Below are 15,967 nucleotides of genomic sequence, written 5' to 3'. Positions count from 1 at the left end.
GGACAACTCAGGAACCAAATTTGTGGGTTCGATCAGCGCCAGCACTCTTAGGGATTACCCTTCTGCCAGGACGATCAGGACTTTTAAATCACCTACCCTTGGACTCACGCCTACGGCTCCCTTTCGAGGCGTACTTTATACTTATCGACTCCTGGCCTGAGGTGAGCTACTCGGCTTCGTGGTCGGTCTCCGAACCCGGCCAACTAAGAGAGAGGCATGCGTTCAACATGAATAGGAAAGGCTCCAAGATTCAGTCCTTAAGCGACATAGACGGAGTTACTACAAACCGGCAAGCCTCCGCCCGGTCTTCATTTCAAATTAAGACAGGTTCTTTTCCACGATAGCAAATATAGCCAACCGTGCCATATGTATATTCCTATATCTCGCAGGTGACAGGAAATCACCTGACTTCTACCGCGTTTAAGCAGGGCTAAGCACTACACGAACCTGAGCTACATAGGATTCAGGGTATCAATATCTGGACAAGGATTGGATAACCAATACAACAAGTGTTTGCATCCAATACCTAAACTTAATGCAATAATATATATATGTAACAATAATACTTTAACTGCATTTCGAAAATTATGAGGCTTAATATGCTTCGGGGCTTGCCTTTCACAAAGTTGCACGGACAGTGATCTGGGCACTCAATGGCGACCTCGTCTGGCACTTTTCCTAAGAGCTGCACCTCCTGAACCTCCGGTGTTGGCTGCTGCTGCTCCCCGCTCGGTTCCTCGAATTCCAGCAGGATCACTCCTTCCGGTACACCTATTGCATGCCGATGCACAAGATAAATATCATGGATGCATAAGGAATGACATGATGCTTATGATGAATGGATCACAGTAAGTGTTTAACGAAAACATCACTGGACACTCGTTTACCGATTAAGAACAGCTCTATTCAAATCACTTTAAAACATGTATCTCACTGAACTTGAGGAACAAAATCAACTTACCTAAATTGCATAACCTAAGATAAAGATTCTCATCTTCAGTTAAAGGCCTAACACCTAGGAACATTACCACAAGCTTAGGAATAGTAAAGGCATACTTAAATCAACAGTTAAAGTTTCATATGCAAACGAGCAGTTCCTTAATTTAATCACAACAAGAGTTCTACAATTTCAAATGACTTGCAAGAGGACATTCTGGAAAGCTTATGAAATTCTCTACAAATCATTTATAAACATCAAAGCATGATTCTTACGTTAATTGAATCGAATTCAAGTAAACCTAGAATCTGTCCAGAAATGGCAGGTTTACTAAATTAAATATTTAGTGATGATGCAAAAGCATAATTGGACTAAACCAAGTTTACCAACTTGTTGTGCATACTAGAGGAACATCAGAAAGTATAGTGCCAACTTCTAATTAGATTATTTAATGTCCTTTTCTAATTTATTTAATTAATTAGGTGATTAAAGCAACATATAGTAAAACTATACAAAAAAATCTACAAAAATTACAGTAGCTACCTCATGCTTCACATAGACTACCATAAAAATTTTAAAGTAATTGGACAAGCAGAACTTGCTGTATCAAAAATAATAGATGGCAGGTCTATTTCTAGCATAATTAGGAAACCCTATTGAAAAGTGTCAAGCAATAGATTTCACATTTTTCCTAGTATCTTTCTAGCATAAGAATAACACTCACCAAATTTTACCTTTACTGGATCTATAGAAAAATTATGAAAATTCACACAAGATCCATCCATGCAAACAAGAGAATTACCTAACTCTTTCCTACAGCGTCCAAAATGTATGAAAATTTAACTACAAGCTATTCATGATATGAGCAGTACACCATAAAAATTTCATGCCATTTGGAGCTACAAAGAAAAAGATATAATTACCCATATTTCCCACATGATTAAAAGAGATAATTAGCAACTCCATTTTTCATAATAGAACATGGCATAAATTATATTTTTAATATAAACTAGACATTTACCAGGAACTCAACAAAATTGGAACCATATCATTTGGATCTACCAACTAAGAGATACACATTTTTGAATATGTACTCAAATCTGTGAAAAAGAATAAACAACACAAAAAATGAAAACCCTAATCAGCTACTGGGCCGGCCCAAAAAGACTCGGTGGCCCACGACGCACGCGCCCGCATACGCCAGCACGGCCCAGAAGCAGCGCGGCCCATGTCGGCTCCTGCCTGAGCTCGGCGGCTGACAAACGGGTCCGCGAGTCAGAGAGACAGACAGGGGAGGAAAGAAGGACGACGGCGTAGCTCGTCGCCGGTGGCAACTCCGGCGAGGCCATCAGTGCCAACGTGTTTGCCTCACCCATGCGCACCTAGGGATACCGTCAATTGCAGCTATTCTAGCGGCTAGAGGAAGTGGCGACGGCCATGGCGGCGCACGGCCATGGGTTGGCCGGCTTCGGCGAGGTTCGACCCCATAGGGCGCGGCTAAGCTCGGTACGAGCTTCCGGAGTTCGCTACCAAGCTAACCAAGTAAAGAGGAGGGGATGGGAAGGCCTTGGTGGTAGTTGGCCACGTGGAGCGCCAACTCCGACGAGGTCCCGTCATGGCGGCGGTGGTGGAAACGGCGAATGCGCCCTTACCAAGCCCCAATCGACACAGATGAGAGGTGGAGGAGGCAGAGGAGAACACGGCGAAGCTATGGACGAGCTAGTCGACGCATTTTTGCGGTGGCGCGCGAGCTAGGCGATGGCAAAGCTCGGTCGGTAACGATAGAGCTGCTGCGGCTCCGTTGCTGCGCGCGGTGGAGGCGAAGGAATGGAGCAAATGAAATGGCGAGTGCGTCAGGCAGGCGGGCGCGAGTTCAAGTCGTGGTCAGCAGCGCCAGGACACCCACGGCACGTGGCAGCACGGTCAGATGGCCGGCGACGAGTGTCACCCACGCGGCGCTCGTTTTCTGAATGCTGTCAGGTATTGTAGCTCGCATTTAGTTAACTCGATCAGCCTGACAGCCATGTTTGACAGTGTTTGATCTCTTAAACCATGACGAATTAGTGGAAGCAATGTACATGAAAATTGTAGCCCTACCTTCCATCTTCAACTTCTATTCAAGGATCATAGTCTAATTCCCCACGGATCAGAAGTTACATCAAGCCAAAGTTGGCTCGATCCAACTGAAACTGTATTTATGACTTAGCAATTTTTCTAAGTATGAAATCAGCAGGGAAACATGACTTGTGGGCCCTGTTAGAGCATGTTCTAGCCATTTTCATGAGATGGTCATATTGAGACTTTTGTTCCTTGATAAATTGGCTACAACTTTGGTAAAGGGTGCACATCCATGCAAGATCTCTAGGTTGGACTTTTTAATCAGTCAAATAGAGTCACTCTATGGGTCCTTCTAAGTCAAACCTCCCCTAGAGGGCAATTTAGTCATTTTGGTCCACATGAACAATGTCCCATCAATTACCCTAAGTGTATTTAAGGTGTATTAGACCATAATTAACCACTCTACACAAGTGCTACTCCAACTTCTAAGGATCACATGTGATGAAGCAACAAAACACTCAATTTTACTCTAATGTTGCAATTCCATGTTTCATATGTTTCATGACTTTGTTGCAATTTTACACTTGTCAAATTACACTACCAAGTTGCCATGTTTCAAGGTATGATAAACTCATGTTGCACTCACATGTTGCACCACTACCATTCACAAACAATCAAGTATGAAACAAACATAATTGCGAATGTTGCATATGCATGTTTCAGTGACAATGGCATGATGAGATAGATGATGCACATGTTTATGAAATGAAATGCAAATTTTGTGGGAGCCAAACACCTAGGGTGTTATAGCATGCCTCCAATGAACTAGATCCCTTGTAACACCTTCGACTTCACCTAACATTTCATTATCTTTGCCACCATCTCTGTATGCATACCTCCACATATATTTCAACCCCTGCTTCTTGCATTGAGGTCCTTCATGACGTTAGGCAAAATCTTATCTTTAAGCTTCTTGGCATTTTTTCTTCTCAAGAACATTTTATCCATGCATAATTGCCTTATCCTATCCATAAGATCAACTACAGGCAGTGATTTCTCATCCCTAATCCAATTGTTGAATGTTTCAGCTATGTTATTTGTTACATAGTCACACTTGCTTGCTTCAAAAAATAGGTGCCTTGTCCATAGGTGCTTATGGTTTTCATGTATCCATTTCATAGATTCAGGACATGCTTCATACAACAAATTGTAGTGCTCTTCAAACCCGTGCTTTTGAAAAGCTCTACATGCTGGCCACAAGTGCTTCTCGAAGACCTCACCTCTGAACTATTTTTGAAAGTTTGCAACTAAGTGTCTCATGCACTCCCTATGCTCAACTCCATTTTTGAAGACTTGAGTAACAGCAGAATCAATTCCTTTGCCTGCATCTGTTGAGATCACTAGGCCTAGAGGTGATCCAATTGCTTGATGAAGTCTCCTAAAAAATCAAGACCAATTTTCAGTTGTCTCTGATCCAAACACACCGTAGCACACTAGAAACATCCAATTATGCCCATCAATAGAAGTAGCAGATGCAAGTTGTCCCTTCCATTTCCCAGTCAAATGAGTAGAGTCTATGCCAAGGAAAGGCCTGCAACCATTTAGAAAACCATCTACGCAGGCTTTTAGGGCAACAAACATTCTTGTAAATCTCATCTTCTTTCCCACTTGCTCATATTCAATGTCAACCAAACTCCCTGGATTGGTCTTCTCCACCTCAGCCTTGAAACTAAAAGCATGCTCAAAGCCGTCATCCCACTTCCCTTTGAGTTGTTCCACAACCATATTCCTACCATCCCACACTACATAATATGGCAACTTCAGGTGATACTGTTCTTCTAGTCTTTTCTTCAGTTCTTTAGCTCCAATTGTGAGATCCTTTGCAAGCCAACTAAGAACCCTATCCTTGACCCAATGATTGGTTGCCATGTAGTTATGCTCAACTTTTCTAGTGCTTTGACAAGTATGCACATGAGGTATCTTTTTTATCTACACCAAATGGAAAAAATTGAAGTTGTATAAATCTAAAATTGTACAAAATTGTATACAAACAATAATGCAAGTTGCAAAATCATACCTTCCAGGTCATCCCATCCTGCAACTCTGAAGCATGTATCCTCCACTTGCACCGTTCAGCTTTGCAGTAGCCTCTGTATCTTGTTGACTCAGAATAGGCAGCTGCAATTTCATATTCACCCTTTATTGCATATTGCCTAATAGCCTTCTAAAAAGTATCACCATCCCCAAAGGTTACACCAACTTCTATTGTTGGGTTCTCTAAGTCAGTTGCATGGACAATGGTCTCACAATCCCATGCATCCTCCACTAGTAATTCATCCTCCAAACCAATACACTCATCATCCTCTACATCGCCATCTGATTCAGAATCCGATAAATCAAAAAGCAACGATTTGTAGGGGTCCTCATCATCTAGACCAACATACTCTACATCATCATCGACCCAATTCACTTCAGGATTGTTCTGGACCGGAGTCTCTACTAGGGATGATGCAATTTCAAGAATAGGCTGCGCAATTAACTGGTTGGCAGGAGCATCAGTGCTACCCTGTAACACACAAGGCATGTTCTGTTGTCGCCAATATCAAGCTCCAAACAAAAATAATCCTTTATCATAACCCGCACTTGCACTGAGAGCCTTCTTATCTCCCAATACATGTCAATTGCATGCAACAGTTTGTTATCAGAATCAATTTTTTCATAGCTACGTACTCATATTATCCCAATAGGTGACACGTAACTTATGTTTAGAGTCTAGCTGAATTTCTGTACCAATTTCAAGTAGCAAATCATTCCAATTTGTGGTATCCCTGTCTAAAATCTTAGCAATGTTACAAGCATCACAATACTCGCACTTACCATCTTCAGTCAATTTAACAAAAGCACCTACACGTGCGGCAAACCTGTAGGACGAATTGGGATCCATCCTACATATATAAATATGATCAGAAACATAATCTAAATGAACACGCCATATGATTTCAATTGAGGCTAGGGTAATAGGAGATAATCTGAATGAACCCTAGGGTAGGGATAATGGCAGAAATTTGTTACCCGTCGGGAACCCATGAGAGATCAGCATGCTCCTCGGGGAAAATGTCGCTCAAGAATCGTGGGGACTCCATCACGGTCGCTACCTCCGGGACTGGGCGCCGCCGCTGCTCCCTTCGCTTCTACAGAAAGCGGGCGCAGCCGTCTACGGGCGCCGCCACCGCGGCCGTCGCAGGGCGCCGCCGGTGGTGGGGGAGATGGCGTGGCCGCTTCCTGCTGCTTTTCCGTGCGAGCGAGTTGAGGGCAGCAGCACGCACCGACGCATGAGGTCCTGAAGTCCCGATCCGTTCTGAACCGAAGGGATAAAGAGGCAAGGGCATATCCGTCATTTCGCGTGGCTATCCATTAAAACCAAATAAAATAATGAGTTGGGTGTCCGCGGTAGCAAATTACCCATGATTTTTTGTCTTTTTGGCTAAGGCATATTTTTTTAGTGTTTTTTAGCAAAGGCCACGTTCTAACCATGTCCCATGGCCAATTTTGCCTAATATCTAACCATGTTACGGCAATGACAATGAGGCGATCAAAATTTTCAAATAGATGGCAGTGAGGTAAATTTGGAAATTTTGATGGCAATGAATTAGCGGCAACCAAGGAATTCTCTCTTTTTCTTTCAAGCAGGCAAGCCACTCCTACGCTGCAGCAGCGTTTTGGCCGCCGCGGCTTTTCGCTGACCAGCCGACAAGTTACGTTCCGATGGGAACGTGGAAAAGCAGCACCGGTGCAGCAGGAATTCTGATCCGTCCCTCCCAGTCCCAAAGGCTGCCGCGCCCTGACGCAAAGCGCCCGCAGCGATCAGCCACAGGCGCCGTGTCGCTCCCATGTCCCCGCGACACGACGTGCTGCCGGCGGTCGGCTTGCCTGTGTCGCCGAGCCTCCTTGCCCAGTTGCCCTGCTGCCGGCTGCCGCTGCCCAGCCCGAAAACACGCTTCGGCGCCGGGCCAGGGTTAGGCCTGCGCGGCCGACGAGGAAAAAGGCGTCGAAACCCTTCCCCTCCACGGAAGCCCCGTTTCCACCGCGCGCCAGGCGCCAAAACAGCCGTCGTCGCGGGGCGGCCGCGCTGACGCCACCCAGCCACCCCGAACAAAAAAGGAAGCGGCGCGCGGCCCGAGCGCTGCGCAGTCACTGCGCCAGCATGTCGTGGTCGCCCCCTGGGGTTTCCCGCCCGCTTGATCTATAGATGTCCCTTTTGAAAACCCCGGCCCGCGACGCTTCTGCTTCCAGCCTTCCACTTCCCGACGAGACGATCGCCTAGCGCGCTACGAGCGTTTGACGCCAGCCCAACTCGCTGCTCGGTTCAGTTTCTTGTGGGCGGAGACATATGGCGGTGACGGACGACGGAGAGGGGGAGCGCTCGACGCCGGCGCCGGCGCCGGCGCTGCGGAAGAAGGAGCGGGGCCGGAGCCACAGCGAGGCCGAGCGCAAGCGGCGGCAGCGGATCAACGTGCACCTCGCCACGCTCCGCACCCTCGTCCCCTCCGCATCCCGGGTACGTGCGTGCGTTACACACGAGAGACAAAAACGATCGAAGGAGCATGGGCTCCCTTGCGAATGATGCATGGCTCTCTCCTGAATCCTGATGGGGTGCATGGTGGTTGGCTCGCGCTCGTGCAGATGGACAAGGCGGCGTTGCTGGGCGAGGTGGTGCGGCACGTGCGGGAGCTGCGCGCGAAGGCGAGCGACGCGGCGGCGGGGGTCGGCCCCGGTGTCATCCCGGGGGAGGGCGACGAGGTGGGCGCCGAGGAGGAGGAGGACGACTTCTGGCGGCGGCACGGTCGTCACTTCGGCGCCGATGCCGAAGACAGCCTGCCGCCGCGGCGCGTCGTCAGGGCGTGGGTGTGCTGCGACGACCGCCCGGGGCTCCTGTCCGACCTGGGCCGCGCCGTCCGGTCCGTCCGGAACGCGCGCCCCGTCCGCGTAGAGATCGCCACCGTCGGCGGGAGGACCCGCAGCGTCCTGGAGCTGGACGTCCGCGGCGACGACGACGACGGCAACGCAACCGCCGCCACGGGCAACGGGAGGGCGGTGGCGCTGTCCACGCTGCGCGCGGCGATGCGCGCCGTGCTGCTCAACCGGGACGACCACGTCGTCGCCGCCGCCGGGGAGGGATACAAGCGGCCACGCTTCTCCTCCGCGCAGATCGCCAAGGAGCAGTGATCGAACGCCGTGCTGAGCTGCTAGGCGGTGGCAATATGAAGCGCCCAACGCCGTGCTGAACTGATGATCCACTTGATCGTCGTACAACTGCTTCCAAACTCTTTCGTGCTAATCTAATTTTACGTGTGATTTCAATAGTTGATCTTGCACTTGAAAATATATCTAGTACGTATGATCATGCGGACTTGTCAGGGTATACTGTTGGCGATAGTGGAATTTAGGGCAAGGTGTGCGTGGTGGAAGGCTGGAACTGCTGGAGGGTTGCAAAGTTGCACCGCGCTGCATTGGCCAGAGGCCCGGAGCCATGTTTTGACATTATGTAGGGGTATTTGAGCCTTTCCTTCTCCTCTAAAACGAGGAATTAGGAGTTTGAATATATTATGTAGTGTTATTAAGAAGAAAAAAAAAGGCCCAGACGAGTCCTTGGTCCTTCATTTCATTTCCTTAAGCAACCGCGGTGCATTGGTGCATTGTTATTATTATAGACGGCCTCCGGCTCTCCGCACCTACAAAAATGGGTTAAGTTATTTCATTAACTCCACAATTGGGCATAGCATAAAGGATCTTTCAAGTTATCTCAAGTTAACTGAACAGTTCTTTAATTTGTTCATAGAATAAAGAAATTGAGTTGCGAGTTGCAATATTATTCTATGCAATAGTGTAAGACTTGTCTCGTGACACTAAATTTTAGCTCATGATACGAGTGCTTCACAAAACGATCACCTCTTTCTTCTCTCCACATCATAAAACAATCATTTTGTGTATGTTTTACTACTACAAAACTGATTTTAGGAGATAGTTGAGTTGATTTACACAGGTTTACCTAATCTACTGCCTCCATAAATCATATTCAATAGTCAAATGGACAAAACCCACCTCAGCGGATTTACACAGGTAGATCTCACTAGAGGGCCGCCTCTAGAAAGCCTAAGGCCCGTTTAAAGAACAACACAAGGCTTAGAAAGGCTACAGAAAGCACCATAATCAGCAACCCTTAAAGGAGAAAGCTATGAGTATTTATGCTCCTCACCCAAAAACTGGTCATTACATAGCCGTTACACTATAGTACGACGCACGAGAAGGTGCATATCTTGCCAGCTGTAAGTACCGAACGAACCAATAGAGGGGGGGGGGGATGGATTCTGTAAAACTAAAGCGATTCTTGGAGGCAACCTCTCTAATTAACAAAGACGGGCACATCTAGGGACCACCTCTATAAATGGTCAGACGACCTCCAAGTAAAAACTTCTGCTATTAATCATTTTCAGAGGCAAGCATCCTAAGGTAGCAGCCTCTGTTAATCGGGTATGACGTCTGTCTATGAAAATTACTATTAACAGAGGCGGGCATTCTAAGCCGCATCTTAAAAGACCTGCACCTATAAAAATAACCGCTTCCAAAAATAATTCATAACTTTTCATACGAAATCAGATGAATACAAACTTAAAAATTATAGCCCCCGCCATGATCTAAACCTTTGTAGTTTAGAAGTTTTTTATTTGAAACATTTTCAAAGGTTTTCTCACCATTTGATCTAATACATATGCACTATTAAATCTCACCTAGTGGCACTAGATAATCATATTAACCAAAGATTTCCCCTCTTTATAGTATGATTATCTATCTTAAACCTAACCATTCACTTTTCTACATATCTTAGGCCAGTGAAAGCAAAATCCCTATAACTCATACCTTTGCCTTGGGGTTTGCCTTCAACTCCATCATCTCCTCTCATCTTGAGCCATTGCACCTCATGCTCCTAGCACCTCCACTATGGCCTTCATGATGCTCAGGACAAGCTTGTGGACTAAACACCTATTCATCTCACATGAAAACATTAGTCCACTAATGTTCACTCAACTATCAAAACCAAACCAAGACTTTCACCCATCCAAAGCATTAGTGCCAGAAAGATCTTAATTGTCTGGATCCACTACGGCCATCAACTTCTCATCGCATATTGTGGAGTCTAAAGTAGGCATGAAACAAGTCAAGAATGATGGAGTCAAAGAGTGTCAGACTAGGGAACAAGGACTAAAAGATCGGCTAAGTCTGCAACAAAGGGGGTCCTCACTTGGTTGCTCTACACATTCCAGATGGTTGGCCATCCATGCAAGCCACAACTTGATGGTAGATGCCTCACCTCCTAAAGCCAAGATATGAAGAACTCCTAGAGATATGAGCGAAAGACTTCATCACAAGCCCAAGCACAAACTAAAGATCCAAGGTGCACGAACCATGTGCGACACAACAATGAAAACTGCATGCAGCAAATCAAGGATGGTGATTAGCCAAAGTCGATGGCGAATCATGACACCCATCTACTGGATATGTAGCCACACCATCTACCCAACTCTAAGCATTGTGAAGATGGAGATGCAGGGAAGGAGAGCCGGAAAATGGTGAAACCGGGGGAGGCCAGAGGCGACATTGTCGCTCCCTATGCCTAGGATGATGACATCGATGTAGTGGAAGGAGTAGTGGCAATGCTAGTGGAGAAACCAATAGCGAGATCTGGCAGCTCCATGCTTGCTCCTCTTCTGCTCCTCTTGACATACAGGAGCTAGAAGGGATGGTCGGCCAACCCAAATTGACTCCACAGAGCAGTGGGTGAGAGTGGAAGCAGCTTGGCGGAGGGCGGCACTTTAGTGTGGCAGAGGCGAAGAATGGGCTGGTGGCAGAATAGGGTGGAGAGTTGTGGGGCAGGACAGAGTTGAGGGTTGGAGCAGCATCGGGCGGTCAAGGCATGGCACGACAAGGGTCGGGCAGTAGCATCAGGGTGGGGTGGGGCAATGGTGTCTGAAAGGATCAAGATGCCCAAGAGGGGGGATGAATTGGGCTAATTCTAAAATTCATTACAATAATTAAACCCTACAGTTAGCCCAATTAACCCCTTGTGCTTAGAAAGTGTTTCTATTGATCTATCGTACAAAAGTTTAGCAACCTATGTTCCAATCCTACTCTAGCATGACAATTCTATGAATGTAAATGACAAGAATTGAATTGCTCAAAGTAAATGCTCAAAGTAAAGAGAGAAGGAGGAATGCGGCGATGTTTTGCCGAGGTATCAGAGAGTCGCCACTCCCCACTAGTCCTCGTTGGAGCACCCGCGCAAGGGTGTAGCTCCCCCTTGATCCACGCAAGGATCAAGTGCTCTCTACGGGTTGATTCTTCGACACTCCGTCATGGTGAATCACCCACAACCGCTCACAACTTGAGTTGGGTCATCCACAAGCTCTCCGGATGATCACCAAGCTTCCAATCACCACCAAGCCGTCTAGGTGATGGCGATCACCAATAGTAATAAGCACGAACTCTCACTTGACCACGACAAGCCTAATGAGAAGGGTGGATGCACACTTTGCTACTCTTGCTTTCACTAATGAGGGCTCTCTTTGGGATTCTCAAATCTCAATCACCTCACTAGGACCTTGCTCTTCTTGGCACTCTCAACGGTGTTTCTCAACTGTTGGAATGAGCAAAAGTGCCCCCTCACACGAATGGAGAAAGTATTTATACACCCGTGTTCAAAACAAACCGTTATGTGCCTATGCGGGGTGACTGGACGCTCTGGTCAGTTCACCCCGAAACCCAGTGTTTAAGTGGTGACCAGACGCAGGACAGCGTCCAGTCAGCACTGACCGGACGCGTCCAGTCACAATTTTCCCTCTCTGGAACCTTATTGATGTTGATCGGACGCTGGAACCCAGCGTTCGGTCACTTTGTTGCTTAGCGTTCGGTCAGTAGCTGGAACCTGATCAACGTCTGGTCAACACTGACTGGACGCGTCCGATCAGGATTTTCCCTCTCTAGGGCCTTACTGGAGTCGACCGGACACTGGCACCCAGTGTCCGGTCGCTCACCTCTTAGCGTCCGGTCGCACCAGACGACTTTCACCTTGATCAAATGAACTGACCAGACTCTGTGCCATCGTTCGATCACACCGAAACCAGCGTCCGGTCAACATTTGACCCTCCATTCACTTCCAACTCTCAATCATATGTGAATGAAGTTTGCTCCAATTGATCTAAGGACTTTTAGGAGCTACCTAGTGCTAGATTAGACAAGTGTGCACCACACCTAACCCACTAGACTCACCTAGGTTAAGCTACCCGTCCATACCCCCCTTAATAGTACGGCCAAAGGAAAAAAAGTCCTAAACTACTCTAAGTGTCTCTTCAACACCAAACGACACTTAGAACTAGTCCATCCTTAACCTTGTCATCCATCCTTTGAAACCAAAACGATTTCCATCGTAGGGGCATGACAACCATGATTGCCCAATCAATCTCCATTGCCATGACCTAACTTAATTGCATCTGCAAAACACATGTTAGTCATAGTAATCTTATATTGTCATTAATCATCAAAACCCAACTAGGGGCCTAGATGCTTTTAATCTCCCCCCTTTTTGGTGATTGATGACAATACAACCTCGAGTATGTGAAAAAAGTTGAGGTTTTAAACATGCTTGGTTCATATAAGCTTTTGGCAATAAGAACAAAAGAGTTAGGCAAGCTTATATGACCCAAGCCAACATGATGTACTCAATAGATATGAAATAAGCACGAGTACAAGTAATAAAGCTCATTTGCATCGGAGTAAAACGCGGAAGCAAAGCAAATGAGCATAACACAAGTAATATGACATATAAATAATTCAAAGTAGAGAGCACACATGTCACATATCACATAAATATCACGATCACGTAGATATCACTATCACATAAATATAGTTCAATGCATGAAAATAAACACATGAATGCATAATAGTGTATCACACATAAAGAACCAAATATAATAGATAAACTAAACTCCCCCTAGATAATAGCTCCCCCTAAGTCTAACATACTTGATCCTTCTCCCCCTTTGGCATCAAACACCAAAACCTAAGGGTCGATCGGCGGGGCTGCAGCAGACGAGTCGGGCGCTGAGGTGCGAGGAGCGAGCTGAAACTGTGTGCCATCATCATCTAATCCTGAGCTCTGAGCTGTCTAACCCTCTATAGCTAGAAGCGACGCTGAAGCGGTCTAGGTCAGATCAGGGACTGGTGTAGCCTGAGACTGTGAAGGTATGATTGTAGCAGACGGCTCTGATGATTCAACTGAAGAAGGGAGCGTCTTTATAGTCCCGGTAATAGGTGTAACTGTGGAAGGACCTGGGACATGTAGATATGGCGGAGTAGGCTGCCCTGTCAACTCACTGAATGACGCACCAAGGCTCCTAGAGACTGAGGTATCTGGCACAAGCAGCGAGAAAGTATAGACTCAATGTTGCACACCCTCTGAAATCTGAATACTGCTCCACTGTTAAGATATGCATTATAAAAATCTTCCTACAGTGGTGTGTAGAAGCCCTCTAAAGCTCGGTCATCCCTCCTCGATAGGAACCACTTCTCAAAGTCCACAAATCTGAGCTGCTGCACTTGCTTGGCCGTGGCGGCCCTCAAATCCAAGTGAGTCACCGGAGGCGGACCCTGTGGTCTAGGAGGCGGACGAGAACCCCTCCTCTGTGTGTCTGGCCTCGGTGTGACTGGAGCATGGGTATGACCAGAGTGGCGTAACTATGGCTGAGGTGCCTGCTCTGTCTCCTCTGCCTGCTCTCCCTCCTGAGCCTGCTCTGTCTGCTCTGTTGGCTGTGACTCCCCCTAAGGCTGACTCTCCTCCATAGCGACACGCTATCCTCCAAGCATGGTTGTCCCAGCTAGACTACCAAGACGACGCTCAACCTCCGGGACAACGACCCTCTGAGCTGGTGAAAGCTGATCTGCAATCTGGACTCCACTCCTAGCACCTCCTCTCTCTGCACGCTCTATGGCCTCTACAACTGTGGTTGCTCTCGCTGTATCTACATCAGGGTACTTGCACTTCTTTGTTGCCAGCTTCTTTGTCGCCTTGCCTTTTGCAGCAGAAGGCAGGCATGGCGGGGGCCTTGGATCCTCATCACCAGGACCACCTCCGACGTTCTTGACACGAGCCATCTGATGGAGCTAAAAAGAACAACTACCACTGACAAAGATCAACTACCAACTATCACTTCTGAGGCTTGGCCTCGATCCATACTCGTGAGCTTGGCCCCTAGTTGACTGACAACTACAAATAGGACCACAACGGCACCGACGCGCTATACGATAGAATAGATAGGATATACAAATAAATACAATATATCTAGAGATACGAAACCCTAGGAAGCAAGCAATTAGGTACGAAATTGAAAACGAGGGCTTGCTACCTGACGAACCGGCAAATCGACGAGAAGAGGAACGAGTCAGGGAACCACCGGATCGGTAATGCGAGGCTAGGGTTGCAATGCGTTGGATCTGGGGCACTATTGGGGGCAGTGGCACAATGTGGCACAGAGTGGAAGGAAGCTAGGGTTCCGGTGATGCAACGGCCGAGAATGCAAAGGGCACGGCAATGGAGTCTCAGGCGGCGGCACTGATGCTGCGAGCGGCGCTAGGGCACGGGCAGTGTTGCTGCGGTGGCGTGAAGCAAGGGCGTGGGCGTGGTGGCGCTCGGGAGCGGCGTGGGACACCGGCGCTGGATCGTGAGCACGACGACACAGGACAGCGGCACTGCGGGTGGTGAGGAACGACTGTGCGGCGACGGAGGTGAGCTCGGCGGCACGGTGATTAGGGCATGGCAAACTTGGGCATGGATGGAAGAATAGGTTATGGTGCGGCGCAATTTATGGTGGCCCCCGATGGATTAGAAAAGGAAACGGAGAAGAAGTCCTGAGCCCGCACATTTTGTACTGACCGGACGCTCCGGTGGCAACGACCGGACGCTGCCACCTAGAGTCCAGTCGATTCCAGAGAGGTCCAAAACCCCTAGAATCACGACCGGACGCGTCCGATCACAACTGACCGAACGCAGCCAGAGTCCGGTCGATCCTATCTACGTCTTCTTCGCTCGACGGGACACGGGAACGCCTTCTGACTGGATGCTGAACAGCAGAGTTCAGTCACTCCATCGCAGCAGGTTCACCTCCTATGAACTGACCAGACGCTGGACTTTAGAGTTCGGTGCAGCGTCCGGTCACTCTTTTTCTAGCAAATCTTCAAAGTCCTTCGTGCTGCCTGTTCCCAATCAAGTCCCAACTTCATTAAGATCCAAATAAACACCAATTGGGACTGATATGAGTGACCTCTCTCAAACCCTCAAATTTTTCAAAGTATTTTGCCTTAGGCTATAATTCTTTTTAAGAAAATAGGCAATAAAAGGGTGATTGAAGAGAAACGACAAAACAACATTCATGCATATGCAATACTTAAATGTAAATCTAGTTGCTTGTCAAGTTTGATCCAAGGTTAAGCTTCTTCACACGCTCTACGGCGGTTATCTTAACCATGTTAGACAAGCCCTATGTGCATTACCACAAAGTAAATATGTTTTATATTACAATGCAATGCAAGGGACAACACAAGCTCATCTTTTAGTGAAGTTACTAAAATCAAGCACATTGAGCTCATTCCGCAATCGACAAAAAGTGGCCTCATCTAGTGGTTTAGTAAAGATATCCGTCAATTGATCCTCGGTCCTTACACCTTCTAGTGAAATCTCATTCTTAGCAACATGATCTCTAAGAAAGTGATGGCGGATATCTATGTGCTTGGTGCGAGAGTGTTGAACTGGGTTATTTGTAAGTTTTACCGTACTTTCATTGTCGCACAAAAGAGGTATTTTTTCTAGAACTACACCATAGTCTAGCAAAGTTTGTTTCATATAAAGTATTTGTGCACAACAAG

At 47.2% G+C, this 15,967-nt stretch overlaps 1 protein-coding gene and 1 pseudogene across 1 annotated transcript; one reads left to right on the top strand and one right to left on the bottom strand.

Moving 5' to 3' along the window:
• Positions 1 to 4,282: 4,282 nt before the first annotated feature.
• On the bottom strand, positions 4,283 to 6,887 carry LOC136499826 (uncharacterized; annotated as a pseudogene).
• Positions 6,888 to 7,385: 498 nt separating this feature from the next.
• Positions 7,386 to 8,221, top strand: LOC136499825 (transcription factor bHLH30-like). Its single transcript, XM_066495342.1, has 2 exons — positions 7,386 to 7,553; positions 7,679 to 8,221. The coding sequence occupies exons 1-2, from the start codon at positions 7,386 to 7,388 to the stop codon at positions 8,219 to 8,221; spliced, it is 711 nt and encodes a 236-aa protein (XP_066351439.1).
• The last annotated feature ends 7,746 nt before the right edge of the window (positions 8,222 to 15,967 follow it).

The sequence above is a fragment of the Miscanthus floridulus genome, chromosome 13 (genome assembly GCF_019320115.1).
Source record: "Miscanthus floridulus cultivar M001 chromosome 13, ASM1932011v1, whole genome shotgun sequence".
Classification (NCBI taxonomy): Eukaryota; Viridiplantae; Streptophyta; class Magnoliopsida; order Poales; family Poaceae; genus Miscanthus; species Miscanthus floridulus.
This window is presented reverse-complemented; position numbering and strand designations above follow the sequence as displayed.

Excerpts from the sequence above, each read along its gene's own strand:
- LOC136499825 (XM_066495342.1), top strand. The coding sequence starts at position 7,386 with ATGGCGGTGACGGACGACGGAGAGGGGGAGCGCTCGACGCCGGCGCCG. Across the intron at positions 7,554-7,678 it reads TCGTCCCCTCCGCATCCCGG|ATGGACAAGGCGGCGTTGCT; the intron begins GTACGTGCGTGC and ends GCGCTCGTGCAG.